Below are 27,875 nucleotides of genomic sequence, written 5' to 3'. Positions count from 1 at the left end.
GAGGGGAAGGGACTTTTATTTCTTTTATAAAGTGGTTAGATGGAAACACTTTGCTCAAAAGGGGTCTCAGTCTACATCTGTTTGCAACCGGCTCCAGGAAGAAATGCGGTGTGTATGTGTGGGTGTTTTAAATCCATGAAAATAACAAGAATGTGTCAGATTCTGATTATTATTTTTTAAGGGGGACACCCGGTTGGAAAGAAATCGCAAACTGGACAAACCCAAAACTCTTTGTACATCTCTTCCTTGTCAAACCTAGCAGGCTGTGCCAAACCTTTTTCTTTTTAAACAACCTGGATTTTACTCCCTTCTTATCAGCCTTGCATCTCCAGATGTTGACCCTGTCAACTTCCTCAACTCATCGGTTGCGCTGGCCGATGGGAGTCTGAGTACATTACCTGGAGGGCAGCTGCTTGAGAGAAAGGCCACCCTAAATTCCTGCTCTCTGGGCAGAACAGAGGTGGGGGACCTTTGGCAACCCGGGTGCTGCCAAACTATAACTCCCGCCAAGGGAAAGGGGTGGGAGTTGTAGTTCCTCAACATCGGGAGGGCCAAATTTCTGTGGCCTCATCTGCTGCCCTTCCTGGCCCTGCAAAATGTGGATTTTTTGTGTGTGTATGTCAGAGCAAAGGAAGAGGAGATGGTTCAGAGGGAGCCTGTCTGCGTCGTGGGTCAAGGTGTCAGTCCAAAACTGCTCGCCGGGAAGAAGATGTGAAGACGACGCCCTTTTGTTCCTCCATCCTCTTCTCCCTGGTTGAGAAGGAGGGAGGGCGAAAGTCAGGGAGGCAGCAGAAATAACTTCTTGAGATCCTACAGCAGCTGCTCTAAGGCACTGGCTGAACTACAGTTCCCATTGCCACTTGCTGAGCCTAATGAGAGTTCCCCAGTCCTGATAGGGTCTTAAGAGGCACCACAGCCCTCACCCCAAATTAGCACCCATCTCTTTGGGGGGGAGCATGTCTGGGGTAACACTTGTTTTTTTGGCATCAAGTTAACCAGGGGGGATACCTCCTGCCAGAAGAAGGAACCAGCTCGGCCTCAGTCTGTGTCCGCATCTCACCGTATTCTCTTTGCCACAATCCAGCCGGCGAGGAAAATGCCCAGGCAACCCAAAATCACCCCGAAAACGATGGCCACAATCTCACCTGGAAGGGAGAGAGAGAGAGAGAGTTTCTTCTTTACGGCTGAATATTTTAGACTGTCTCCTACAAACCTCTTAGAGGCCTTTTCTCCTCATAAGCTGTGTATAAATTTTGTTATCAGGATTCAGGCCTCATCATGAGACTGAAACTGCCTTGGTCGCGCTGGTTGATGATCTCCGGCGGGCTAGGGACAAAGGTGAGAGCTGTTTCCTAGTTCTGACCTTTTAAGCCCTAAACGGCCTCGGCCCAGTGTACCTAAAGGAGCGTCTCCACCCCCATCATTCTGCCCGGACGCTGAGGTCCAGCGCCGAGGGCCTTCTGGCGGTTCCCTCATTGCGAGAAGCAAAGCTACAGGGAACCAGGCAGAGGGCCTTCTCGGTAGTGGCGCCCGCCCTGTGGAATGCCCTCCTGTCAGATGTCAAAGAGATAAACAACTACCTGACATTCAGAAGACATCTTAAGGCAGCCCTGTTCAGGGAAGTTTTTATTGTGTGACATCTTAGTGGATTTTTGGTCTTTGTGGAAGCCGCCCAGAGTGGCTGGGGAAACCCAGCCAGATGGGCGGGGTACAAATAATAAATTGTTTTTGTTGTTGTTAAATAAATAAAATACAGAGTCCCAAGTTGGCCAGGTGGAATGATCGTAGCTTCCTCACTGAGGACTAGCGCAGTGGAGCAGCTGAAGAGGCTATTTCTTTACATACTTGCTTGAAACTCTGAAGGAGAAGATGGAGAGCACTGTTCTCTCTCTCCTGGGAGATAGGAAACTGTCCTTTCTGCCGCCCAGCCACCTAGTTCAGTAGTGTCTGCACTGATTGGCAGCAACCCTCCGGAGTTTGGGGCAGGAGTCTCTCCCAGTCCTGACAAGGTGCTGGCGGGGACTGACTCTGGGACCACCTGGGTGCCAAGTAGCAGGCATTCTGGCACTTTCGCTTAGAAGCAAAAGTAAGGTTCCAGTCCTCAAGGTTCTTAGGAAAGAGCTGGTTTAAATAGGAACAAAGGAAGCTGTGTTATACATATCCCTCTAGCTCATTATTGTTGGCACTAAAAAGCAGGGGGTCTACCTGGAGATGTTGACGCTCTATCCCTGAGCTTCAACATCAAAAAAACTAAGATCATGGCCACTGGTCCCATCACCTCCTGGCAAATAGAAGGGGAAGAAATGGAGGCAGTGAGAGATTTTACTTTCTTGGGCTCCATGATCACTGCAGATGGTGGCAGCAGTCACAAAATTAAAAGACGCCTGCTTCTTGGGAGAAGGGCAATGACAAACCTAGACAGCATCTTAAAAAGCAGACACACCACCTTGCTGACAAAGGTCTGTATTGTTAAAGCTATGGTTTTCACAGTAGTGATGTATGGAAGTGAAAGCTGGACCATAAAGAAGGCTGATCGCCGAAGAATGGATGCTTTTGAATTCTGGTGCTGGAGGAGACTCTTGAGAGTCCCATGGACTGCAAGAAGATCAAACCTCTCCATTCTGAAGGAAATCAGCCCTGAGTGCTCATTGGAAGGACAGGTCGTGAAGCTGAGGCTCCAAGACTTTGGCCACCTCATGAGAAGAGAAGACTCCCGGGAAAAGACCCTGATGTTGGGAAAGATGGAGGGCACAAGGAGAAGGGGACGACAGAGGACGAGATGGTGGGACAGTGTTCTCGAAGCGGCCAGCATGAGTTTGACCAAACTGCGGAAGGCAGTGGAAGACAGGAGTGCCTGGCGTGCTCTGGTCCAGGGGGTCACGAAGAGTCGGACACGACTAAACAACAACAACAACAACAAATCCCTGAGCTTTGGCCCTTTCCTTAAAAACTAAGCAGGATTCTAGTCCTCAAGATTCTGAGAACACAATTCTAATACATGGGCCTCTCCTAACCCTGCCTGGAGATGTCAGAAGTGGGGACTGAACCCAGGACCTTGTGGATGAACAGCAAATGCTCTTCCACTGAGCCAGGGCTCATTCCCTGGGGTGTTTAAATAAATAGTTCCAGTTGCGGTCGCCTCTTCCACCTGCCACCTCGATGCCCCCTGCCCAGACTCTGCAGGGTTTGTGACCATCCCCAGGTCCTGTCTGGCCCCCTCCACAGCCCTTTCCCAGCCCCCACCCTCCATCCCATCATGTCAAGCCACCGTCCTCTGCCATTCTTGTAAATTTCACCACCCCGCTGATAACACCTCCGGATGACCCCTCCATAGAGCAGCTCCGTCCATCCCGCTGAACGAACAATTTACCTGCAGAATATCCTGGCGACCCTGAAAGGTAAGATGAGAGGGATTTTCAGTGTTCTGATACATTACATATATGATCTCTTCCAGCTTCTGCCTTCTGGAAGAAGGTCCAGGGTTATAAAGACTAGGACTAGCCGCCTGAGAAACAGCTTTTATCCAAATGCGATTTTGGTTTTAAACGCAGTGTAAGGTAGTCTCTGTGGGAGTATATTGTATTTAATTATGGGGTGTTTTTAGGGGGTTAACCAGGCTGGGATAACTGGGATAGCAGGCTTGTTGGTTTTTGAATGTCTGAGGTAGATTTTTTCAATTTCGCTGTATGGGACAATGACAATAAAGATTATTGTATTGTATTGTATTGTATTGTATTGTATTGTATTGTATTGTATTGTATTGTATTGTATTTGTCAGGGGCTCAGGAGCAGAGGCACAGGGGAGAGAGGAAATGGAGAGCGAAGGGGAAGAATCTGAGGGCAGCGTAGGGGAGTATGACAGTGACCCGAGAGATTCCATGAGCCTCTCCAGCGAATCAGAAGATTCCCAGAAGGGGGCGCCGATGGTCAGGGCAAGGGGGGTCCCAGGGGGGACGCACCAGAAACAAGGGGCCAGCGGGGACTCCCAAAGCAGCAGCGGGAGATCAGGACCAGCTTCCCCACCAGAGCGTAGGGGGGGGGGAAGAGTCCCATGTGTCAGGGCCAGCGTCTCCTCCAGCAGGGAGAGAGCATGAGTCAGGGGTGGCCACGCCTCCATCGCAGAGTGAGGGAACGGAGGGAGAGTCAGGTGCAGCTAGCCTCCCCGAAGGGGGAAGCAGTGACAGGAGCAGTGTAACGGTCAGGAGGAAGGTGGCCGGCTGGGTGCACGCGCCAAGTTCGAATGTACAGGTGCGCGGCACAGCAGGAAACCCGGATGGGGAACCAGGTCCTAAAGCCCGCCGAAGGGAGGGGGAGGACTCAGGAGACTCAGCGTCAGAAGAGTCTAGAAGAGGCGAGACCCCAGCGGACAGGCGGGCCCAGAGGAGAAGAGAGCAAAGGAAGAGGTGGAGCAAGGCTAGAGTCTTAAACTGGTGTCTGGGGGGAGGAGACTCAGACGGAGCTTCGGCGGTCTAGAGTTTGAGACGTAGAGCTGCGCGCCGCGGCTGTGAAAGCGAAACTGAGCTTCAATAAAGACTGTTTTATATAACAACGAACTGGCGTTGGTCCTTTGTGAGCTGGGACCTGGGGCAGCTCTGACAGTATTGTATTGTATATATAGCTCAGTTGGTAAGAGCATGGCACTCTTAATCTCGAGGTTGTGAGTTCCAGCCCCACGTTGGGCAAAAGATTTCTGCGTCGCCCAGGGTTGGACAAAGTGACCCTCGCAGTCCCTTCTAACGATTCTATGATTTTATTAAGTTTGATTGTTTCTAGTCCTCAGGGACCATCGCAAAACGAAAGTTCAACCCAGTGGTTTCTGGAATTTGGGGGGGGGGCACCGTTCCGCCCCCACCCCCAACACTAGATCTGTGTACTCATCCCCAGTACTCCCTGCTCTACCCTATAAAAAGCTTTATTCAGAATAGCAATGTGCACGACCCGCTAAGGGAGATAACAACACAATAAAATTCAGAACAGCAACGATTAATTGCACATTTATTGAAAATCCAGTCAAAACTCTATTTAGTTCCTACGGGACCGCCTCTCCTGGTATGCCCCACAGAGAAACTTACGGTCTTCAAATAAAAACATCTTGAAGGTCCCAGGCCACAGAGAAGTTAGGCTGGCCTCAACTAGAGCCAGGGCTTTTTCGGCTGTGGCTCCAATCTGGTGGAACGCTCTGTCCCAAGAGACCAGGGCCCTGCAGGACTTGACATCTTTCCGCAGGGCCTGCAAGACAAAGCTGTTCCACCCGGCCTTTGGTCAGGGCACAGCCTGACTCACTCCCTTGGCAATCTTCGCGGAGCTCTGGCCCAATGGTTGCCAGTGGCTTGAATTAATTAATTTTATATTGAATGATTTTAGAGTGTTGTTTATGCTGTACTTTTTTATTGTTGTTAGCCGCCCTGAGCCCGGCTTCGGCTGGGGAGGGCGGGATATAAATAAAATTTATTATTATTATTATTATTATTATTATTATTAATTAAAAGAAGAAGAAGAAGGATGACTTTGATTCAGCAATGCTGACTTTTCAAAGCCGATAGTCATTTGCACCTTCAGCACCTTGACCCCTGCCTCTTAGTGCCCCCTTAAGTAATCCCACTCAGCTAGGGGGAGGTACTGTCCATTTAGGGTACCAGGGGTTTAACTGCATGTAAGTAAAACAAGGTAGCAGAAATCGAAATGGACCAGGACTTGAATATTCCACGACATTGCAGGGGGGTTGAGCTAGATGACCCTGGATCCCTTTCCAGCCCTACAGTTCTATGATTCTGCAACACGAGCCTGTTTAGAAGGCTGGATTTCCTTTGCGAAATCACACCCCGGCCCTTAAACACAGAAAGTTTATTGCTCTTAACCGGGGGTCAGCAAACTTTTTCAGCAGGGGGCCAGTCCACTGTCCCTCAGACCTTGTGGGGGGCCAGACTATATTTTGAAGGGAAAAAATGAACGAATTCCTATGCCCCACAAATATTTTAAATAAAAGGACACATTCTACTTATGTAAAAACACGCTGATTCCTGGACCGTCCGCGGGCCGGATTTAGAAGGCGATTGGGCCGGATCCGGCCCCTGGGCCTTAGTTTACCTACCCATGCTCTTAACAAACCCAGGACCCATCACTGTACCCAACCCTCACTGTTCCTATTCCCTTTGTGGCTGCTGGACTACTTTTGTCCACTAGAGGGCGGCACCTCCCTGCCTGTTTTAACCCCACCATTCCTGACTGGCAACTTTGCCCAGAGAGAGAAATCATTGCCAACCTCTCAGACAGCTTCTCAATTACCAGCTCAGCGCATCGAAAATTAACAGATTTGCACAGAAAGATATGCTATCCCCCTGCTACCTGCTGCAGGTGAAGCTGCTGGGAAAGGCGCAGTCGCACGGCCCCAGTTGAAAAGTTGGCAACCATGATGCACAAGGAAGGGCCGCTATGCAAACTGATCAATTTATCTATCTATTGGTTCCTTAACGTCTTTGCCCCCCCATATCCTCCCATCAGAGTGAAACCTTTGGCTGCTGCGCGGAAGGTGAAGCGAGCTTCTTTTATCCTGCTCCAGAGGGTAGGACTCGAACCCACGGCTTCAAGTAACAAGAAAGGAGATTCCGACTAAACATTAGAAATAACTTTCTGGCAGCGAGAGCTGTTTGGCAGTGGAACCGTCTCCCCTGTGAGGTTGTGGACTCTCCTCCCTTGGAGGTTTTTAAGCAGAGGTTGGGTGTCCATGTGTCACGGATGCTTGAGCTGAACTAACAACTGGGGTTGGACTAGATGACCCTTGGGTCCTTTCCAGGTCTTCAATTCTATGATTCCAATTGCTCGATTGCTTTGCAGGGGCTTTGGAAATTCTTCCCGCTGCTCCATTGTGTGGTTGTAGGGGCTGCTACCTTTCCTTGGGTTGCTCACCAGGCCCCCCCTCCTTTTACACCTCCCCAAGGGACGCGGGTGGCGCTGTGGGTAAAAGCCTCAGCGCCTAGGGCTTGCCGATCGAAAGGTCGGCGGTTCGAATCCCCGCGGCAGGGTGCGCTCCCGCTGCTCGGTCCCAGCGCCTGCCAACCTAGCAGTTCAAAAGTACCCCCCGGGTGCAAGTAGATAGGGACCGCTTACTAGCGGGAAGGTAAACAGCGTTCCGTGTGCTGCGCTGGCTCGCCAGATGCAGCTTTGTCACACTGGCCACATGACCCGGAAGTGTCTGCGGACAGTGCTGGCCCCCGGCCTCTTGAGTGAGATGGGCGCACAACCCTAGAGTCTGTCAAGACTGGCCCGTACGGGCAGGGGTACCTTTACCTTTACCTTTAAAGTGGGGTTGTGGGGAGAGTTGGTGAGCAACTGGAGGGAGAGCCTTGCATGTACATCTCCTCCAATATTTATCTGACTTACAGAGACAGACAGAGAGATTATGTGTGTTTAAGCAGAATTTTCCTGCACAAGAAGTTGGCACTCACCCACAGGGAAAGAGGCAAGAATCACTCGGCCATTCAAGGCTTGCAGAGCCCGGAAATTATCCACGAGGAGCTCTGGGTGGGCTTCCCCTTCCGCTGTACTATAGACAGATTTCTGTAGCTTCTCTAGCTGGAAGAGAAGAGGTAGATAAAGGTGAACTTGAGGCAACCCTGTCTCTGTACTGTGGGAGGAGGAACTCTCCACCTGTCCCCCCAAATAAATCTCTGCTTGTTGACCCAGAGTCACCCAAGGGACTGACCTTTCCATAGTTAAAAGCCCGCTCCTTATTTAACCCCCTCAACCCCTGCCAGATAGGCCAGGCTGAGAGGCTGTGACTGGCCTCAGAGCCACACCCAGCAAGCTTCATGGATTTGAACCTTGGTTTCCCGGGTCCTAGTCTGGCACTCTAACCACTATGCCACACCGGCTCACGAGCTACAACCCCCAGGATTCTCTGTGGCTGTGAAATGGGTACAAAACCAAGGGTAAGGTAAGATTCCAGCATTTCGGGGGTCAGACTAGAGGATCGCCGGGTCCCTTTCTCATGATTCTAAATTTCCAGTGCAGCTCTTCCCCACTCACCTAGCACTGAACATCACTCTGGGTTTTTGGGAGGTGAGCCTAAAGGTTTGTGTGTGGCGGAGAAGATACCTGGGCAGCCGAGAGCTGGACGGGCTGGTGGAAGACAGTCCACAGCACGCTCTGGAAGCACGGCGGGGTGGTCAGAGAGCCGTTGTAGCGGAAAAAGTGTCCCAAATGTACCGGCAGGAGGTCGCGGACGTTGAACGGGGCAACGGTGGTTTTCTGTTCTGTCCAGGAGATGTGAGCAGAGGAAAGAGAGGAGGAGAATGAAGCGCCCATACACAACAGGACAGCTTCAGTGGCTGTTTATCAGCTCCTGTGCCTGACCTGGCCTGGTTTCCTGCCTGGTCTCCTGCCTTGGCCCTGTCAGACTGACTCCTTGTGGAACCCTTGGATTTGGGACCAGACCTGGACCGCGTTATTCGGGTTACCCCCGGGCCCAGCACACTATGTGCCATTGGCTTGATCCAGCAGGGCTTTTCTAATGAAACCTCCAGCTCTAGAGGCAGTCTATCGTCCTCCCTAGGTGCTTAGGGGTATTTGACCACTGGGCGAATGGGATGCTGGACTAGACGGGTCCTCCTTTTTCAAACGCTGCTCCTTTTCACATTCCAAATCCCATTTCACACACACACAACCTGCCTGCCCTGATTGGTCAAGAGGAACGATTCACCTGCGTGCTGGATCTTGTCCAGGAGGTCCAGGATGTGGTTGTAGGCAGAGTTCTCTGCATCGCCAGCCTGCCAGACACATTGGGAAGAGGGTGAGCTATTGTTTTTGACTTATTTCTGTGGTGCCCTGAGAGGTCCCTGCCCCAAAGAACACACACAAGCTTGATTGGGGCAGCTTTTCGGGTGCATTGTGTCTTTGCTATTATAACGCTTACCTCCAGGAAAACGCCCAAGACCGCCAGTCCATCTGGGTGGTGCATTGCCAAACTCACGTTGCTGTACTTCTCTGAGTTGTAATGGACAACGTGAAGCTGAGAGAGAAAGAGAGAAAGAGAGAGATTGAGAAAGAGAATTGGGAGATCTAGTGCATGTGACTTAGCTAGGGGCGCAGATCACCTGCGATTATTATTTCCATTCTTGCACTGTAAGTCACTTTCAGGCACTTTTGTGTAAGAAGCAATAGATAAATGTAATAAACCAGCACCTTCAAACCTAGTGATGCTCAGGAATTCTAAGAAACAAACAAACAAAATTGGTCCATTTTTGAACTCTGGGTTCAGAAACAGAGCAGTTTTGAAAGCGGTGCTTAAAACCGGCGCACGTTCGGTGGTGAAAATCAGCACAGTTTTTAAACTGGTGGGTTAAAATCAGCATTCTTTTGAAATCGGTGATTAAAATCAGTGCCCGCTTCAACGGCCCAGTCAGCCATCTTGATTTCAAAATGGCGTCCAAAAACACGAGAAGGAAACCTGCTTCTCGGCCTCAGGAACCGCCGTACAAAATTCGGTGGTGACATCTTAAGGGGTGTCCGAATGCACCGCGAACAAACGGCCTTCCATAGCAGGGAAGAAAATTACAAGGATGAGCCGTCGTCCTGCCCCGGGTGCAAAAATGTCCCACAGCAGCCCTGTCCCCCCCCCAGGCGTTTCTGATTCCCCCAGCCCTCGTGGCGTCTGCTATGAGTTTTAAGCCGGTTACCCGTCTACTGCTGCCATGGCTGGGTCAGCCCAGGTCTCCTTTAGTGCTTGCTCTGACAAAAGAACTTCAGCCATTTCCCTCCAATTCTCACTGTCCCGGGTTGCCCTCATTAATCCCCCACCGCCCCTCCGTGAACTGGAGGGATCTTAAATCCGACCAAAGTCCTCCATCTTTCTGGAGCAATTACACAAATTTGCAAAGGTGTCTCTGCCTCCCGTTTCAGGGCCTGAAGCTGCCCAGGAAGAACGTTAAATCTCCTGTGTTGTGCTATTTCCTCGCACGCTACCTGGTTATATTTTCTATGAAAGTGCAGTTTTGTAAAAATAAAAAAATTAAGTGTGTGTGAGAGAGAGGGAGGGAGAGGTGAACTTGTCAATTCCAGTGTCCTTCAGCTTCTCATTTTTCCAATCATAAGTTCAGTTCTCTGCATTCGCTTGAGAATCTATTTTTAAGTTCCCCGTGAAAATTCGCCGGCTAATTTTTAGGACAGATTTCTCCTGATTCATACGTTTTTAGAGAGAGTCCGTGTGGTTAGAGCGCTGAAGAGACTAGAGCTCCAATCCCTGATCAGCCAGGAAACTCAGTGGGTGACCTGGAAGGAGGTGTGGAGTGGAAGCAGTCCCTGCCTCTCAGCCTGACCTACCTCCCAGGGTTGTTGAGAGGATTAAATGGGGAGGAGACATGTGTACACCACCTTGATCTTGAAGTGCGGGCGGCAAGAATAAATAAATATCTGATAAAATGAAATTACATGCAATTTTGCCTACTGCGCTTGTTTCTGCAAAGCCTCCTCAAGTTAAACTTTTTGCATGTCATTTCCCCTGATATATCATTTTTTGTGGGTACTTTAGTATATATACTTTAGTATATATAGGGACACGGGTGGCGCTGTGGGCTAAACCACAGAGCCTAGGGCTTGCCGATCAGAAGGTCGGCGGTTCGAATCCCCGCGACGGGTGAGCTCCCATTGCTCGGTCCCTGCTCCTGCCAACCTAGCAGTTCGAAAGCACGTCAAAGTGCAAGTAGATAAATAGGTACCGCTCCGGCGGGAAGGTAAACGGCGTTTCCGTGCGCTGCTCTGGTTCGCCAGAAGCGGCTTAGTCCTGCTGGCCACATGACCTGGAAGCTGTACGCCGGCTCCCTCGGCCAATAAAGCGAGATGAGCGCTGCAACCCGAGAGTCGGCCACGACTGGACCTAACGGTCAGGGGTCCTTTTTTTAGTTTATGCATTTTCGTATACGTGACTCAGCTGAAGAACTACAGTGCAAAATTTGGAGGAGTGTGAATGTTTTACTCTGGCCTACTTACTTCTGCTGGGAAGGGCCTCCCGTCCACCTTGTGCTCTGACCCTTCAAGACTCCCCTTCCTCCCCCAGTGGAGGTGCAGCTGAACGGCCGTAAACATCTTGGGCAAACCGTGCAGTTGCATGCTTGGGGGCAGAGACATCTGCACTGCAAGAGAGAGAGGGAGAGAGAGAGAAGCCACAAGGTCCTCATTCTGGTGGTTGCAAACCCTCCAACCTTTCTCCGATGAAAACAGAGACGTCCCGTTCCATAATGATAATTCTATTATTTATACCCCACATGCCTTACTGGGTTGCCCCAGCCATTCTGGGCTACACACAGTCATACCTCAGGTTACGAACTCTGCGGGTTGCACATTTTCGGGTTGTGGACCATGCTGAACCCAGAAGTACTGGAACGGGTTATTTTCATGCTTGCGCATGCGCAGAAGCGCAAAATGACATCATGCGCATGCACATAAGCACATAAGCGCATCGTGCACGTGCGCAGACGCGGTGCTGCGGGTTGCAAACGTGCCTCCCGCATGGATCATGTTCGCAACCCGAGGTATGACTGTATATAAAAACATAATAAAACATTAAACATTTTTTTAAAGCTTCCCTATACAGGATTGCCTTCAGACAGCTCAGGGGTCTGCATACCCTCCATCATTTCTCCAAGGAAAATAGGGACGTCCGAAGGAAAAGCAGGACATTCCGGGATCAAATCAGAAACTGGGATGGCTTCTCTAAATCGAGGATGTCCCTGGAAAATAGGGACACTTAGAGAGTCTGTGCTTGGATGGGGAGACCATTGCTTCCTTCAGCCCTTCATTGCAAACAGAAGCATTATTATTCGCATGTGCAAAGAGAATGGATCGTGCCCTGGAGTTGCCAGGTGAACAACTGGCCACATTTCGTCGCCACGGTAACGGACCAGCATCTTCCCTGGTACAGAGGTCTCCATGGCGACGTGGAGGGGAGTCTTCCTGGCACCAGAGATTTTGCAGGCCTGGGCTGTAGCCATGGGCCGACCGCTCTTCAACAAGGTGGTTATACATGACAGACATGTGCTAGCTTCTTGCATTTTTCTATTTTTGTGTATCGAATCCGCCTTTCCATCCTGCAGCGCTCTGGCAGGGAGCGTTCCCTAACCCCAGGAAAATAGAAAATACAGACGGCCGATGGCGTTGGGGAAAGGGGGAGTGCCGTTAAGTCCCATAAACACCCTCACCTGTGTGTCCATTATTTATCAGGGTGAAGTCATCGCTTCCTGGATTCCGATACCCCGACGTCTCAACCGGAGGCAAGGAAGGGTCATATTGGACTGCGCCCGTCTCAATGTCAATAGGGGACTGAGCCTTCCACCCACAGTCTGGGTAAGTGTCCGGCCAGTGCTCTTGTCCGTGGGACCCTGAGAAGGAAGAATATAAACTGCTATGTACTGAAGTTCTCACCCTGGGCCAGCAGGGGGATACTGTAGATAGTTATGCAAATAAGGGATCGAAAATGACGTTCAGTGATAATACATGCTAAGACATGTAGTGGATCAAACAAGAATGTGTTGATCTTAATCCCCTTGCTTTCTTATCACATACAGTGGTACCTCTGGTTGAGAACAGGATCCTTTCCAGAGGCCGGTTGGTAACATGAAAAGAGCGCAACCCACAGTGGCGCGTCTGCGCACGCATGGGTTGCGATTTGCTGCTTCTGCGCATGTGAATGACATAATTTTGTGCGTCTGCGCATATGAGAGCGGTGAAACCCAGAAGTAACTCTTTCTGGTACTTCCGGGTCGCCGCGGGACGTAACCTGAAAGAACGTAACATGAGGTATGACTGTATACAACATAGGAATAAAGGTAAAGGGTAAAGGGACCCCTGACCATTAGGTCCAGTCGTGACCGACTCTGGGGTTGCGGTGCTCATCTCGCTTTATTGGCCAAGGGAGCTGGCGTACAGCTTCTGGGTCATGTGGCCAGCAGGATTAAACCACTTCTGGCGAACCAGAGCAGCGCAACGGAAACACCATTTACCTTCCTATTTATCTACTTGCACTTTGACGTGCTTTCGAACTGCTAGGTTGGCAGGAGCAGGGACCGAGCGACGGGAGCTCACCCCGTCGCGGGGATTTGAACTGCCAACCTTCTGATCAGCAAGTCCTAGGCTCTGTGGTTTAACCCACAGCGCCACCCGCGTCCCTCAACATAGGAATAGAGAGATGATAAAATTAAAATAAAAGAGCAAGGGTGTGCTGTATCTTGCTGATAGTATGTTCTTGTAACGCTTACTCTATAGTAAGCTGGAAGGACCATCCATCAATATTTCTTAAAAGGTAAAGGTACCCCTGCCCATACGGGCCAGTCGTGTCCGACTCTAGGGTTGTGCGCTCATCTCACTTAAGAGGCCGGGAGCCAGCGCTGTCTGAAGACGCTTCCGGGTCACGTGGCCAGCGTGACAAAGCTGCTCTGGCGAGCCAGCACCAGCGCAGCACACGGAAACGCCGTTTACCTTCCCACTATAAAGCGGTACCTATTTATTTACTTGCACTTAGGGGTGCTTTCGAACTGCTAGGTTGGCAGGCGCTGGCACCGAACAACGGGAGCGCACCCCGCCGCGGGGATTCGAACCGCCGACCTTTCGATCGGCAAGTCTTAGGCGCTGAGGCTTTTACCCACAGTGCCACCCGCGTCCCATCAATATTTCTAAACCGCTTTAAATTCTGGAGTTTCTATGCCAGTGTACGTAAAAAATGAAAAGAACCAGAAAAGATTTATTCAAATCAACCATAAAAACTGATCCTGATGAATACACAGCCTGCATCTGACCACGGCCAAAATCTGCGCCACTGTCCACCGCGCTGCCACCCACAAAGAGTTTTTTGTCTGTCCTCATCTGCTTCCTAGCATTGGCACCCAGTGCCAGTTCCGCCAGTAATAAGGGACGTCTTTTCCTCGCCAAAAAAAAAAAGGCGAAAAGGCAAGTCAGGTCCCCTCTCTTTCTGTGAAAGAGGTTTGCTTCTGAATGGCCGCCCCGCCCCCCATGCAAGGCAGGAGAAACATATCACACGCTCCCTTGCATCTGAATTCAAGCGCTCGCCTGGCTCTGCGCTGGCTGCAAAAGTTTTCCTTCCATGCGGGGAAGCAAGGATAAAGCTGTTTGCTTTTTCCCTGCCTGGCGCAATTGTCATTCCGGTGGCCTCAGAGCTTAAAATGACAGCAGCATGGTTGGAGGGTTCAGGAGTTGTTTTCCTGCACCTTGAAATTCGCCGCCGCCACCAAACAGTTAGCCCGACCCATTGGAAAAGACATTGTTGTTGTTGTTTAGTTGTTTAGTCGTGTCTGACTCTTTGTGACCCCCTGGAGAGGTGCTGCCAGTCAGTGCTGACAATACTAAGCTTTGTTGTTTAGTCGTTTAATCGTGTATGACTCTTCGTGACCCCCTGGACCAGAGCAGGCCAGGCACTCCTGTCTTCCACTGCCTCCCACAGTTTGGTCAAACTCATGCTGGTAGCTTCGAGAACACTGTCTCACCATCTCGTCCTCTGTCGTCCCCTTCTCCTTGTGCCCTCCATCTTTCCCAACATCGGGGTCTTTCCCAGGGAGTCTTCTCTTCTTGTGATGTGCCCACAGTCTTGGAGCCTCAGCTTCAGGATCTGTCCTTCCAGGGAGCACTCAGGGCTGATTTCCTTCAGAATGGAGAGGTTTGATTTTCTTGCAGTCCATGGGACTCTCCAGAGTCTCCTCCAGCACCAGAATTCAAAAGCATCCATTCTTCCGCGATCAGCCTTCTTTATGGTCCAGCTCTCACTTCCATACATCACTACAAGACATACAGATGACTAAACCTGAGCCCATGAATTTCACTGGGTCCTACTCTGAGTAGAGCTTCGTCTCGTGCAGCCCTTTGTTTTTCTGCAACTACGAAAAATGAATGAGGCATGTGAACAACCTATCAGGGCAAGATTTGTATTAAAAAATAACTTTTCGGGAAAGGAAGTCCTCGCAATTTCCCAGCCGTCGCTCATGTTTCTCAAGCCCCGCCCATTGTAGGAGGGGCCTGGGATGAACCAATGAGAGCTCAAGAACCTTCCGGGGACTTTGACACCATTCTGCTTGGTCGTTGCCCCTCCGATTTTCTCCAACAGAGCGCCAACAGGTGAACTGACTAACGATCATGGTACACTGTTTTCTCCAATTTGGGGGTCATTTTTGACTATTTGCTGTTCAGGAGAGGTGAAGACATCAATATCAGCTTGTCTTGTAGGCTCATAGACTTGTCGGAAGAGACCCAAAGAGTCATCACAGACAATGCAGGCATCCCAGTTTCTCCTTTTTTCAACATTTCCGAATCTATTTACCCTTTTTTTAAAAAGGTACTGGTCCTCATGAAAAATGATCAGCATGTTAAGGCAAATTTATTCCAATATGTGCACTTTCCCCATGTGATTTCCCTCGAATCATAGAGTTGGAATAGTCCACAAGGGCCATTGAGTCCAACCCCCTGCCAAGCAGGAAACACCCTCCCAGCAGATGTCAAAGCAATAAACAACTATTTTACTTTTAAAAGTCATCTGAAGCCAGCCCTCTTTAGGAAAGTTTTTAATGTTTGATGCTGTACTGTTTTTAATATTCAGTTGGAAGCCGCCCAGAGTGGCTGGGGAAACCCAGCCAGATGGGCGGGGTATAAATAATAAATTATTATTATTATTATTATTATTATTATTATTATTATTATTATTAGGTGCCCCATGATATTCTTGTAAAGAAGCTGGTAAAATGTGGTCTTGACTATGCTACCACTCAGTGGATTTGTAACTGGCTGGCTGACCGAACCCAAAGGGTGCTCATCAATGGTTCCTCTTCATCCTGGAGAAGAGTGACTAGTGGGGTGCCACAGGGTTCTGTCTTGGGCCCGGTTTTAGTTTGTGGAATCAAGGTGGGGAGAGGCCCTAAAAAGTTTGGGAACGGCTGTGTTACATGGAGAGAGAGAAAACAACTCTCCCCTCTGGCCTCTAAGCCCCCAAATTCCCTTTTGTAACTGCTGAGTGTGTTTTCTACAGCCGCACGGCTGTTTCCCCCCAGCTAAAACCTTCCGCACCAAATCACCGTCCCAATTAGCAAAGGAACCGGCGACGTTCCAATGAGGTTAGCATTGCGGCACTCAGCCAAGCAAGCTTGATCCTCTTTCACGGGGAGTAATCCAGTTCCATCCCACCCCCTTAAGCTCACCCAGAGTGGCCAACTCATGGGAAAGAAACAAAGGCATTGTTGATGTTGAAGGGCTGAAAAGGGCTTAGCCGTGGTGGCGGCGAAGGCCGGTTGAGATCCCTCAGCTGGGATTGGCGTTATTTGCAATGAAGGGGGAGAGGTTTTCTTTGGTTCGTGTTTAAAGGTGAACCTATCTGAATTTGCTTTTCCCAAAAGGACCTGCAGAGCGAATCACGGCCACCCTTTAAAATTCGGAATTCTCTGAATTTTGCAACGCAGGCCTCTGACGAAGCAATGTGTTCAAAAATGTATATTCAGGGGAAAGCATGGAGATGCTTTTTTTGGGGGGGTGATCGTTTCCCTAATAATTGTGTGTGTGTGTGTGTGTGTGTGTGTGTGTGTGCGCGCGCGCACACACACACACACACACACAAAATCTATCAGTGAAAATAATGTTTTAGAAAAGTATTCTATTAAGTTACCTTGATTTCAGCAAGGCATTTGACAAGGGCTCAGGGCGGCTAACACCAGGTATAAAAACAAATGAATTGAAATACAACTTAAAAACAAGATTAAAATACAACATCAAAATATTAAAACGCAGCCTCATTTCAATGGAAAGCTTTTTGGGGATAAAAACATCAGGTCTTCACCAAGGCTAACTCAGGCTAAATCCACCTTTGCAAGGTAATCACCAGGGATCTTAACACCCCGGTTGGTTTGCCTAGGGAGAAGCAATCTTTCAGGTTATTTGCCTCTCCCAAACCTGCATGAAACGAGCTTAATTATTTACTCTCTCTTAATTTATTGCATATGTGTTGCATTTATTTCATTTGCAATGTTCATAGTCGTCTCCATTTGATCCTTGCAACAAGCCTGCAGGAAAGGTTAGGACAAGAGTGAGTGACTGCCCCACAGGTCACTCAACCAGCTTCATGGCAGAGTGGGGGATTCGAACCCTGGTCTCCCAGGTCCCCCTCTAACCGCTACACCACGCTGATGCCATAGGGAAAGAAGGCGGCTCAGCAAAGACCTTCTGTGCATGCTCAGGAGCTTATTGTTGGACTACGCAGCCTGGCATTGCTTCCTTGGTGCTGGCTGCAACTCGGGGAGGGGGCCTCCTCAAACGTGGCGCTGTGGCAAACTTACCACTGGCAGCAAATGAATGTGTTTGAAATTCTGGAAAGCAAATTCAGACACGGGGAGGACAAACAGCCTCTCCTTACCTTCATATGTCCAGTGGGATCCTGCAAAGGGAGAAGAGAAGTGGTGAGTCAGTGTTGCTAAATCTTAGCATCGTCAGCAATAATCACCATGTATAAGTTAGATAAAAGAAAGGACTTATTCACACAACACATAGTTAGACTCTGGAACTCCCTGCCACAGGAGGGCCAACAAAATGGGGGTCTTTGAAAGAGGATTGGTCAAATTCACGAGGAGAGGGCTATCAATGGCTACTAGGCATGCTGGTGATGCTCTGCGTCCACAGTGAGACGCAGCGATGCTTCTGAATACCAGGTGCTGGAAATTGCAGGAGGGGAGAAGGGTCTTGTGCTCAGAACTCTGTTTTCCTCTATTGCCCTCCCCCCCCCCGCGATGCCCCTCCCCTGCTGCTGCTCATCTGTATCTTATAATCTGAGGTAAAGGTAAAAGTAAAAGTAAAGGTAAAGGGACCCCTGACCATTAGGTCCAGTCGTGACTGACTCTGGGGTTGTGGCACTCATCTCGCTTTACTGGCCGAGGGAGCTGGCATACAGCTTCCGGGTGACGTGGCCAGCAGGACTAAGCCACTTCTGGTGAACCAGAGCAGCGCACGGAAACGCCGTTTACCTTCCCTCCGGAGCGGTACCTATTTATCTACTTGCACCGGCGTGCTTTCAAACTGCTAGGTTGGCAGGAGCAGGGACCAAGCAACGGGCGCTCACCGCGTCGCGGGATTCGAACTGCCGACCTTCTGATCGGCAAGTCCTAGACTCTGTGGTTTAACCCACAGCGCCACCCGTGTCCCATAATCTGAGGTAGACTGCATCTGATCCTGAGGTTCCATCTTGTCCTGTTAAGACACCTTTTGACAGCCGCAACTGCTATCTCACGCACCCCCCCCCCGTCATCTCATGACATAATCCTATATGGCATTTTGAAAAGTTTATTGGCCAGTACCACAGCCTTGCCCTCAGAGAGGTTCTGCCCTTTTAAGCTGGCTCCTTTCATACGTTTTGTTTTTTTAAAAAGACGAAGGAGCTTTTACAAAAGGTCATTCCATCCCCAGGGAATGTTTGAGTCGCCTCAAACACCGAATCTAAAAAGCCCATCTCCAATTACACTTCGGGAAAGCCGGTGAATGCTTTTAAATTTATTTGTAGCCGAAATGTACATATCTTTACATATACATGAATGCATGTATGTAGAGAGAGGGATATGTTAAATCGCACCTGGGACCTAAAAGTGGTGAGAGGTCAGCTGCAACAGAAGAAACCTGAGTCGAAGCTGATAAGTGAATTGGAATTTCGTTCCATGCCTGAAAAAGGAAGCCAGTCTCTTGCCAGGGATCTGATTTGCAGGAGAGTTTATCTCCGGCCGCTGCTAAATTTACCTCGGTCGCGTGAACTTGGAAAAAAGTGGGGGAGAAGTCTCCCTTCCCTCCCCAATAGCTTGGAAGAAGTTAGGGCTACAAGACGGGAGATTTCTGCAAGAGGAAATTCCGACGAAAGAAGAATGGCAGGCAAAATTAATGGACTGCGCAGAATTAGATAAAATGACAGGAAGGATTCGAAACCTGCGGGACCAGAGATTCACAGAAGATTGGAAGAAACATACGAACTATTTGAAGAGCAACTGTAATCAACAAGTTATGCTAGCAGGACTACAAGAAGTTTTGTAAGGAGGGATATATGAAACATTGTAAAGTAGAGAAAGAACAGAGGTATTTGTTATGAGATTTGAATGTAATAGTGAAAGTAAGAAATGTAAATTAAGTGAATAGATTGGAAAATGTTCAGATGTGGTTGATGGGAGTCAAAAAAATTGTATAAGGTACAAAAGTATGTTTAATTATTGTTGAAAATGTTGTGTTTATATAAATTTATATAAAAAGAAGAAAGAAAAAAAAGGAGATTCTGATTCAATACTTGGAATAAATTTCTGCCGGAAAAAGCGATTTGACAGTGGAACCGACTCCCTCAAGAAGAAGCAGGAACTTCCTACATTGGAAGACTGGTAGATAAAAATGGCAGAATATGTGGAGATGGCAAAGCTGGTGGGGAAGATCTGAAATCAGCGAGACGAACTGTTTCAAAAGGACTGGAGCAAATTTATATTCTATATGAAAGAAAATTGTAAACATTTGAAAACGTTTGTAGGTTTGAATTGAAATGCTTTGTAATGTGAAAACAAGGAACTGATTTACATATAGGGAGGTAATCTTTATAAAGAAGAAGTTTTAAGGTAAAAAAGTGGTTATAGAAACGCGAGAATTCGGTAAAAGATATGTGGAAGTCAGAAAGAGGAAGGGAAGGAAGCCGATGCTCTGTTTGAGCAATGCTTTATGTCATAGATTTGTGCAATGAGATGTAATTAAATATGAAAACTCAATAAAAAATATTTTTTAAAAAATATTATCATCCCTCCCTCCTTCCAGCCTCCTTTTAAGCAGAGGCTGGAAGGCCAACTGTCATGGATGCTTGAGCTGAGATTCCGGCATTCCACGGGGTTGGACTAGATGACCCCCAGGTGTCCCAATTCTACAATTCTTTGATTCTATTTCTGTGACCTTGTATTCAAATCTTTTCTGTCATAGCATAAGAATGCCAACCGAACCATAGAACTATAGAGGTGGAACGTCATTCGTCCAACCCCCTGCAATGCAGGAATCGTAGCGGAAGAACCCTGACAGCCCTGTTTTAAAAACATTTGGCCTCTGACAGTGGAAGGAGGCTGTAGCCAATGCGGCCGGCGGCTGCTCCAGCTATAGCAAAGCAAACACAACCAAGAAGAGCCTTGCGCCACCTGAAAGTTCGCACATTCACATGCCTCAAACTCGCCTTGTCGGTTGCGTGAATCCCCAGCTTTGCTGCCTTTGCTTTCAGCCTGAAACTGCCAAACTACCAGGAAGTTTGAATCTATTAATCTAGGCCCAAATCAAGACAACAGGTTTTTTTCCCTCCCACCTCTAACAGATGGACATTAACAGGATGGTTATGTTAGCGCCAATGTCCGCTGCTGTAAATGGTCACTCTGCATACCTTGTGAGCATTTGAACTTTATAGGGGATTACAGTGGTACCTCGGGTTACATACGCTTCAGGTTACAGACTCCGCTAACCCAGAAATATTACCTCGGGTTAAGAACTTTGCTTCAGGATGAGAACAGAAATCGTGCTCCGGCGGCAGCGGGAGGCCCCATTAGCTAAAGTGGTGCTTCAGGTTAAGAACAGTTTCAGGTTAAGAATGGACCTCCGGAACGAATTAAGTACTTAACCCGAGGTACCACTGTATGTGTGTATATGTGTATGTATATGCATATGTATATGTATATAGGCTACTTTTAAAATGAGGCCGCATTTTAAATTGCATTTTAAATTGGGTTCCCCCCCCCCATTATGATTTTACTGGTGTTAGCCCCCCTGAGCCCAGCTCTGGCCGGGGAGGGCGGGGTATAAACAAAATTTATTATTATTATTATTATTATTATTATTATTATTATTATCATTATCATTATCATCATCATCATCAACAACAACAACAACAGGCTGTGTTTTTTTCTATCTAGCCTCGCTATTTACATTTCCTCTCCCTCTCTCTACACCCACGTGCTATGTGTATAAATGCCCGCCAACATGATGAAGTCCACTCCTTTACTCCATAAGACCATAAGAAGAGTCTCCTGGATCAGGCCAACGGCCCATCTAGTCCAGCGTCCTGTTCTCACACTGGCCAAATTACCCCCAAAGAACCAAAGACTCAAGATAGACTGTCTCTGGCGCTGGAGGTTCCATAAGGACGTCAGAAGAGCCAATGGCTTCCGTCGCACGTTCCTAAAAGACTTCAATAATAATAATAATAATAATAATAATAATAATAATAATAATAATAATAATTTATTTATACCCCGCCCATCTGGCTGGGCCTCCCCAGCCACTCTAGGCGGCTTCCAAAAATACATTAAAATATCACACGTTAAAAACTTCCCTGAACAGGGCTGCCTTAAGATGTCTTCTGAATGTCAGGTAGTTGTTTATCGCTTTGACATCTGCTGGAAGGGCGTTCCACAGGGCGGGTGCCACTACCGAGAAGGCCCTCTGCCTTGTTCCCTGTAGCTTTCCTTCTCGCAATGAGGGAACCGCCAGAAGGCCCTCGGCGCTGGACCTCGGTGTCCGGGCAGAACGATGGGGGTGGAGACGCTCCTTCAGGTATACTGGGCCGAGGCCATTTAGGGCTTTAAAGGTCAGCACCAACACTTTGAATTGTGCTCGGAAATGTACTGGGGGCAGCCGGAGCAGGATTTCCCATGGTATGCCCCGCGGAGGACCTTAAGGTCCACAAATGACAACACTTTGGAGGTCCCAAGTCGCAAGGTGGCTAGATTGGTCTCAACTAGGGCCACGGCCTTTTCAGTACTGGCCCTGACATGGTGGAGTGCTCGATGTCCCAAGAGACCAGGGCCCTGCGGGACTTGACATCTTTCCGCAGGGCCTGCAAGACGGAGCTGTTCCACCAAGCCTTTGGCCAAGGCACAGTCTGACCCCCCTCTCTTCTTCTGTAATCCTCATAGAACTCTAGCCCAATGGTTGCCATTAAATTGATTCTGAATTGATTTACGAATGAATTGATTTCAGAATGTATTTCAATTAATTGACTGTGATTTTATGTAAACTGTGCTGTTTTTACTGTTGTTAGCTGCTCTGAGCCTGGCTTTGGCTGGGGAGGGCGGGATATAGAAACATATATATATATATATATATATATATATATATATATATATATATATATTATTATTATTATTATTATTGGGGCAGCGTGCCCCCAAGTCACCGCTTCACTCCCAGGAGAGGCGCGTGGCTCGGGCACGCTGCAGGCCCCGCGGTGAGTGCCGGCCGCCATTTTGTCACCCCCCTCAGTGCTGACACCCGGGGGGCGGCCTGCTCCCCACTACCCCCCCCTTCCTCCGCCCCTGCTCCCTCCGACTGTGGCAGCTGAGCATCGCCATCCTGGCTAGTTGCCATTGATCGGCTTCTCCTCCTCTGTGAATTTCCCAATCTGCTTTGGAAAGCATCGAAGTTGGTGGCCTGTGGCAGGGAGTTCCGTAGTTTCTTTCCATCTGCCCCGAACCTTCCAACATTCAGCTTCACTGAACGCCCAGAGTTCTAGTGTTAGGAAAGGAGGGGAAAACCTCTTTCTGTCCTGCCATAGCTAGTTTGGTAGAGCACGAGGCTCCTAATCTTAGAGTCGCGGGTTCAAATCCTGCATTGGGCAAAAGATTCCTGCCTCGCAGGGGGGTTGGACTAGATGACCCTCAGGGCCCCGCCCATCCCTACAGTTCTATGATTCGATTATTCTATCCACTTTCACCATGCCAGGCCCAGTTTTGCAAACATCTGTCATGTCAAGAGAACAGGATGTTGTGCTAGTTTTCTCCACAATAAAGCTGTTCGTTTCTCACCTGGAGGACGTCCAGCTAAGACCTCTGAGAAATGCAAACACGTGCGGAGCTTAAGCACACTTTCCATGCACCGTTCATGCTTTAAGCCTCTGTGTCTGAGAACCCTATTTTTGCCCCAGAGGTTTCCCCGTGAAATCGTGCTCTTTGCCACTGAACCAGAGTAAACAGCTATCCACGCGAAACCCGAATTGCCGCTTGTTGCGCTTCAGCGGCGAAAAACAGTGCTTGGATCTGTGCAAAATGGATATGCCTTTTAAGATGGTTTAAAGAAAAATATCTCCCTCGCGCTCTCAATCTCCTCTTGAGTTAGGTTGGCCACAATCCTCTTACATTTCGGACAGGTCTGTCCAGTTAGGGCTGTGGGGAAATCCCTTCCTGTAAAGCCAGCGGTTCTCAACCTGTGGGTCCCCAGATGTTGTTGGACCACAACTCCCATCATCCCTGACAACACTGGTCGTGCTAGCTAGGCATGATGGAGTTGTAGTCCAACAACATCTGGGGACCCACAGGTTGAGAAACACTGAGGAACCCTGGAGAGATGCTGGAGAGATGCAGACAAGACTGAGTGAAAAGGACACAAGGGCCGACGTGGCGAGAAGCATCTCCTTCTCTTCCTCTTTAAATCAGCCGTCTGTTCACTAGCACCTTGCTTTCTCTCCTGCGCAATAGTCCAGCGAGAGAGCCCCAAGCGGGAGGTTCCAGGTTTGATCCCCAGCATCTAAGCCTGAAACCCTGCAAAGCCTCTGCTGGCCCGTGTAGGTAATATTGAGCTAGGTAGAGCAAGGGTCTCTTGGTTCAAGGCAGCTTCTGATATTCCTTTGTACCAGCAGCATTTTGCAGGCCTTGAAAGCCTTTATTTTCTGACCACGGCTCTTCTACGTGGAAGCATATTTCTTCCGAATACGTTATCTGCTCTGCTTCATCAGAGCTCTGCTTTGGCATTTCCTTTCTTTTTATTTCACAGAATTTGATACGATCATCTTTATTGTCATTGTCCCATACAGAACAACGAAATTGAAAAAATCTACATCAGGCATTCAAAAACCAACAAGCCTGCTATCCCAGCTATCCCAGCCTGGTTAGCCCCCTAAAAACTCCGATACCCCATTTTAAAATACAATATACTCCCATAGAGACTACCTTAAAGGTAATGGGACCCTGACCATTAGGTCCAGTCGCAGACGACTCTGGGGTTGCGGTGCTCATCTTGCTTTATTGGCCGAGGGAGCCGGCGTACAGCTTCCGGGTCAGTGGCCAGCAGGACTAAGCCGCTTCTGGAAACCAGAGCAGCACATGGAAATGCCGTTTACCTTCCTGCCGGAGCGGTACCTATTTATCTACTTGCACTTCGACGTGCTTTCGAACTGCCAGGTTGGCAGGAGCAGGGACCGAGCAACGGGAGCTCACCCCATTGCGGGGATTTGAACCGCCGACCTTCTGATCAGCGAGTCCTAGGCTCTGTGGTTTAACCCACAGCGCCACCCGCGTCCCTATAAGAGACTGCTTACACTGCGTTTAAAACCAAAATCGCATTTGGATTATTCTCCATTATTTCCTCCTAATGTATGATGATGATGATGATGATGATGATGATGATTATTATTATTATTTATTATCGGCATCATCATCATCATCACCTGGGTGCAAAGGTGTGGACAATTCCAAATACCGTATTTTTCGCCCTATAGGACGCACTTTTTCCCCTCCAAAAATGAAGGGGAAATGTGTGTGCATCCTATGGGGCGAATGCAGGCTTTTGCTGAAGCTATCCGCAAGCCTTGCACATCCGGGGGGGAGTTCCCCCCCGGGCGCAAAAGGCTTGCAGGCGGCAGCCTGCAGCGCGGAGCACGGGGCGCCCTCCGGAAGATGCACCGTGCTTCACGCAGGTGTCCGCAAGCCTTGCGCACAGGGGGAACTCCCCCTGGGCCCGCAAGGCTTGTGGGCGGCAGACTGCAGCGCGGAGAACAGGGCGCGCTCCGGAGGACGCCCCGTGCTTCGCGCAGGTGTCCGCAGCCTGCCGCCCGGCGCATGAGGCACCGGGCAGACATCAGCCAGCCCCACAAGCTCGGGGGACAGCGGGGAGGCCAGCGCCGCCTTCCCACTGTTCCCCAACCTGGTTTTGGGGGGGGGGAAATAAAGGTGGGGAAATTTTCCTTTATTTCCCCCCCCAAAAAAGCAGGTGCGTCCTATGGGACGGAGCGTCCTATGGGACGAAAAATACGGTAAATAAACCACTCCCTGTTCTTTTAGGTAGAGTGTGGGGTGTCCACTCCTCAGATTTTGAGTCATTATCCTCTCTTGACTCCTTGAGAGTTTTGCCTAGGAGGCTGGAGGGCAGGGGTGTGTTGTTGTTTGTTGTTTGTTGTCACACACCTCTTTGCCCTGCCCTTTGACACCTGAGATAGACATTTACAGGATCCACCCTAGTCCTTCAACTGCTTTCAATACAGTGGTACCTCAGAAGTCGAACGGAATCCGTTCCGGAAGTCCGTTCTACTTCTAAAACGTTTGGAAACCAAGGCGCAGCTTCCGATTGGCTGCAGGAAGCTCCTACAACCAATCGGAAGCTGCAGAACCCTTATTGGACATTTGGCTTCCGAAAATAGTTCACAAACTGGAACACTCGCTTCCAGGTTTACGGCATCCAGGAGCCAAAACGTTCGACTTGCAAGGCGTTTGGGATCCAAAATATGACTGTATTGAATTTTAAATTGCTGTAACCTGCCCTGCAATCTGGTGGAGAAGTGTAGGCAAGAAATAATGATAATGGTGATGATGATATTAATATTAATAATAATAATAATAATATCAACAAAAACTGAAATAACTAATATTGATGAATTGTTAATAATATCTTACAATCACTAGTAATTAATAATCATTTACTATTAAATATAATAAAAACAGATGATAATAATAACTAGTAATATTTATTATTACTGTTTGTAAGAGCAATAACGTTTCATAGAGGTTGCAGATCAGAATGGATGGGTCTGTCAGTTCCTCCTTTCCCCAGTCCTAAGTTCAGTTCGTCACACGCTTGCGTGTGCCCACATTAGTTTTGTTTCTTAAGCCCTCTCGAAAATTCACCAGCGTTTTTGTGCATATTTTTTGCACGCAAAAAAAAAATCAGCACACTTTTTGACACGCAATTTCTGCCGCCGTGCTTTTCTAGACTCCTCTGGCAAGCACTTTGTGGACACTTCCCCCGCCCCCCCCCAAAAAAAAGTACGCATTTTTTCACTTTTTTGGGTTGGCTGGTTTGTTGTACAGCTTCATTGCAAAATTCAGAGAAGGGCAATGTCAAACGATAGTTGTGTTCCTGTACTGTCTTGGGACGCGTCATGTGGGAAGCAAAGACCAAATTCCTCCCCTGTGCCAAGTTAGGAATAGCAAAGTATATGTCCTTCTATATGACATTTGTCAGCTCTGGTCTAAATGAATTATTATTATTATTATTATTATTATTATTATTATTACGATGATGATGATGACTTACATTTGTATTCCACCTCTCCTTCAAAGGAGCTCACTGTGGCTTACATACTTCTCTATTTTATCCCGCCCTGTGGAACGCCCTCCCACCAGATGTCAAAGAGAAAAATAACTACCAAACTTTTAGAAGACATCTAAAGGCAGCCCTGTTTAGGGAAGCTTTTAATGTTTAATAGGTTATTGTATTTTAGTGTTTTGTTGGAAGCCGCCCAAAGTGGCTGGGGAAACCCAGCCAGATGGGTGGGGTATAAATAATATATTATTATTATTATTATTATTATTATTATTATTATTATTATTTGCACAACTGCTAGGGAGGCTGAGCTGAGAGAGGCAGTGTCTGCCCAAGCAAACACCCAGTAGCCTACTGGGGCTTCGAACCCTGGTCTCCCCCAGGTCCTAGTCTTCATTTAATTCCCCCAACCCTGCGAGATTGGTTAGGCTGAGGTCACTCAGTGAGCTTCAGGGCCAAGTGGAGATTCGAACCCTGCTCTCCCGGGTCCTAACCCAACACTCTAACCACTAAGCCACACTGGCTCTGGAACGGGAGCAAAGCTTTTGCAAATGCCCTTCAGGAAGAGGAAGAGCAGGCGTTTGCAAACGTAGCCGTCGATTCCGTCCGAACGCTGATTACTTGGGGGTCTGTTTGTTTGTGCAAAAAGAGTCGGGGCTGGCTCTGTTTATTTGGGGGAGAATTATGCTCTAGCCACCCACAAGCGGTTGACAACAGGGGCTCAACTGCACCTCGTCCCAACGGAGGGGAAATCCACCCGGCGGCAAAAGAGCAGAAATTAGCAAGGTGAAGACTTACCGCCGCTCCCAGTCCAAGCTTGGGGCAAAACTTGCAGGAAGAGAACAGCAAGGAGCATCATGGAATGGCAGAAGACAGGTGGATGAGGATTTAAAAAAAAAAATAGATGGATGTTCTCTGGTCCAAAAAAAATTAATAATTGCCTTTTTATGCTTCCTTCCACTGTGGCTTCTCAGTCTGCGCAAAGGTATACTCAGTTCCCCGAAACAGAATGGGTTCAGATGGATGTCCAGGTCACCACGAATGAGATCTGCCTTCTTTTGCCTTTTTACCTTGTCCTCTCCCAGGGAGACATCGGAGCCACTTTGCCAGCCACCCAAAAAAACAACACCCTGGACTTTTTTTATTTTGTTTTTAAGGTAGCTCTGAGCGACAGAGGGAGTTTGCCCGGCGCCCGAGGTCCCTGCTCCTTAAATACGTCGTCCACAGAAGTCTGTGGAGTCCCAACGGTGTTTGGACAAGGCGAGAGAGAGAGAGAGAGAAAGGGGACGAGGGAAGGGGGGGCTGGAATTTGGCCGCTGTTCAGGCCTGTGCCAGCCAAGTCCCTCTGCAAGAGGCCGGCCGCTTTGATCCGCTGGTCCTAACAGAGGAGACGGGCTGGAGTGGGGGACGTGGGAAAGGGACGGTTCTGGCGGTGATTATAAAATGGCAAAAGAGGGTCTGAGGCCAGGGACTCGTTTGCCTGCACCAGGAGCCTGTTAGGACGCCTGTGATGTAACAATGAAGGCAAGGGTTCCACTGACCAT

General features: G+C 48.8%; 1 protein-coding gene across 2 annotated transcripts; it reads right to left on the bottom strand.

The window, feature by feature from the left end:
* On the bottom strand, positions 1 to 27,875 carry CA14 (carbonic anhydrase 14). Of its 2 annotated transcripts, none has more exons than XM_077920806.1 (11): positions 27,130 to 27,875; positions 17,393 to 17,413; positions 12,192 to 12,371; positions 10,984 to 11,126; positions 8,912 to 9,007; positions 8,699 to 8,765; positions 8,095 to 8,252; positions 7,446 to 7,572; positions 3,371 to 3,391; positions 1,061 to 1,145; positions 1 to 750 (listed from the first exon to the last, which is right to left on the bottom strand). In XM_077920806.1, the coding sequence occupies exons 1-11, from the start codon at positions 27,188 to 27,190 to the stop codon at positions 681 to 683; spliced, it is 1,029 nt and encodes a 342-aa protein (XP_077776932.1). In that variant the 5' UTR covers positions 27,191 to 27,875; the 3' UTR covers positions 1 to 680. The 2 variants fall into 2 exon arrangements, with proteins under 2 accessions (XP_077776932.1, XP_077776933.1); XM_077920807.1 differs by having other exon boundaries at positions 1,009 to 1,145; positions 27,130 to 27,865.

This window comes from Podarcis muralis, chromosome 16 (assembly GCF_964188315.1).
Source record: "Podarcis muralis chromosome 16, rPodMur119.hap1.1, whole genome shotgun sequence".
NCBI classification, from domain to species: Eukaryota; Metazoa; Chordata; class Lepidosauria; order Squamata; family Lacertidae; genus Podarcis; species Podarcis muralis.
Note: the sequence above shows the minus strand (reverse complement) of the source record. Positions and strands in the feature narration are given on the sequence as shown.

What these genes read in the sequence shown, in the direction of transcription:
- CA14 (XM_077920806.1), bottom strand. Translation starts at nt 27,190, where the DNA reads ATGATGCTCCTTGCTGTTCTCTTCCTGCAAGTTTTGCCCCAAGCTTGG. An exon ending in ATCCCACTGGACATATGAAG is followed by an intron (nt 12,372 to 17,392) that starts GTAAGGAGAGGC and finishes CTTCCTTCTCAG; the next exon opens with GGTCCCACGGACAAGAGCAC. An exon ending in TCCAGCTCTCGGCTGCCCAG is followed by an intron (nt 7,573 to 8,094) that starts GTATCTTCTCCG and finishes CTTCTCTTCCAG; the next exon opens with CTAGAGAAGCTACAGAAATC.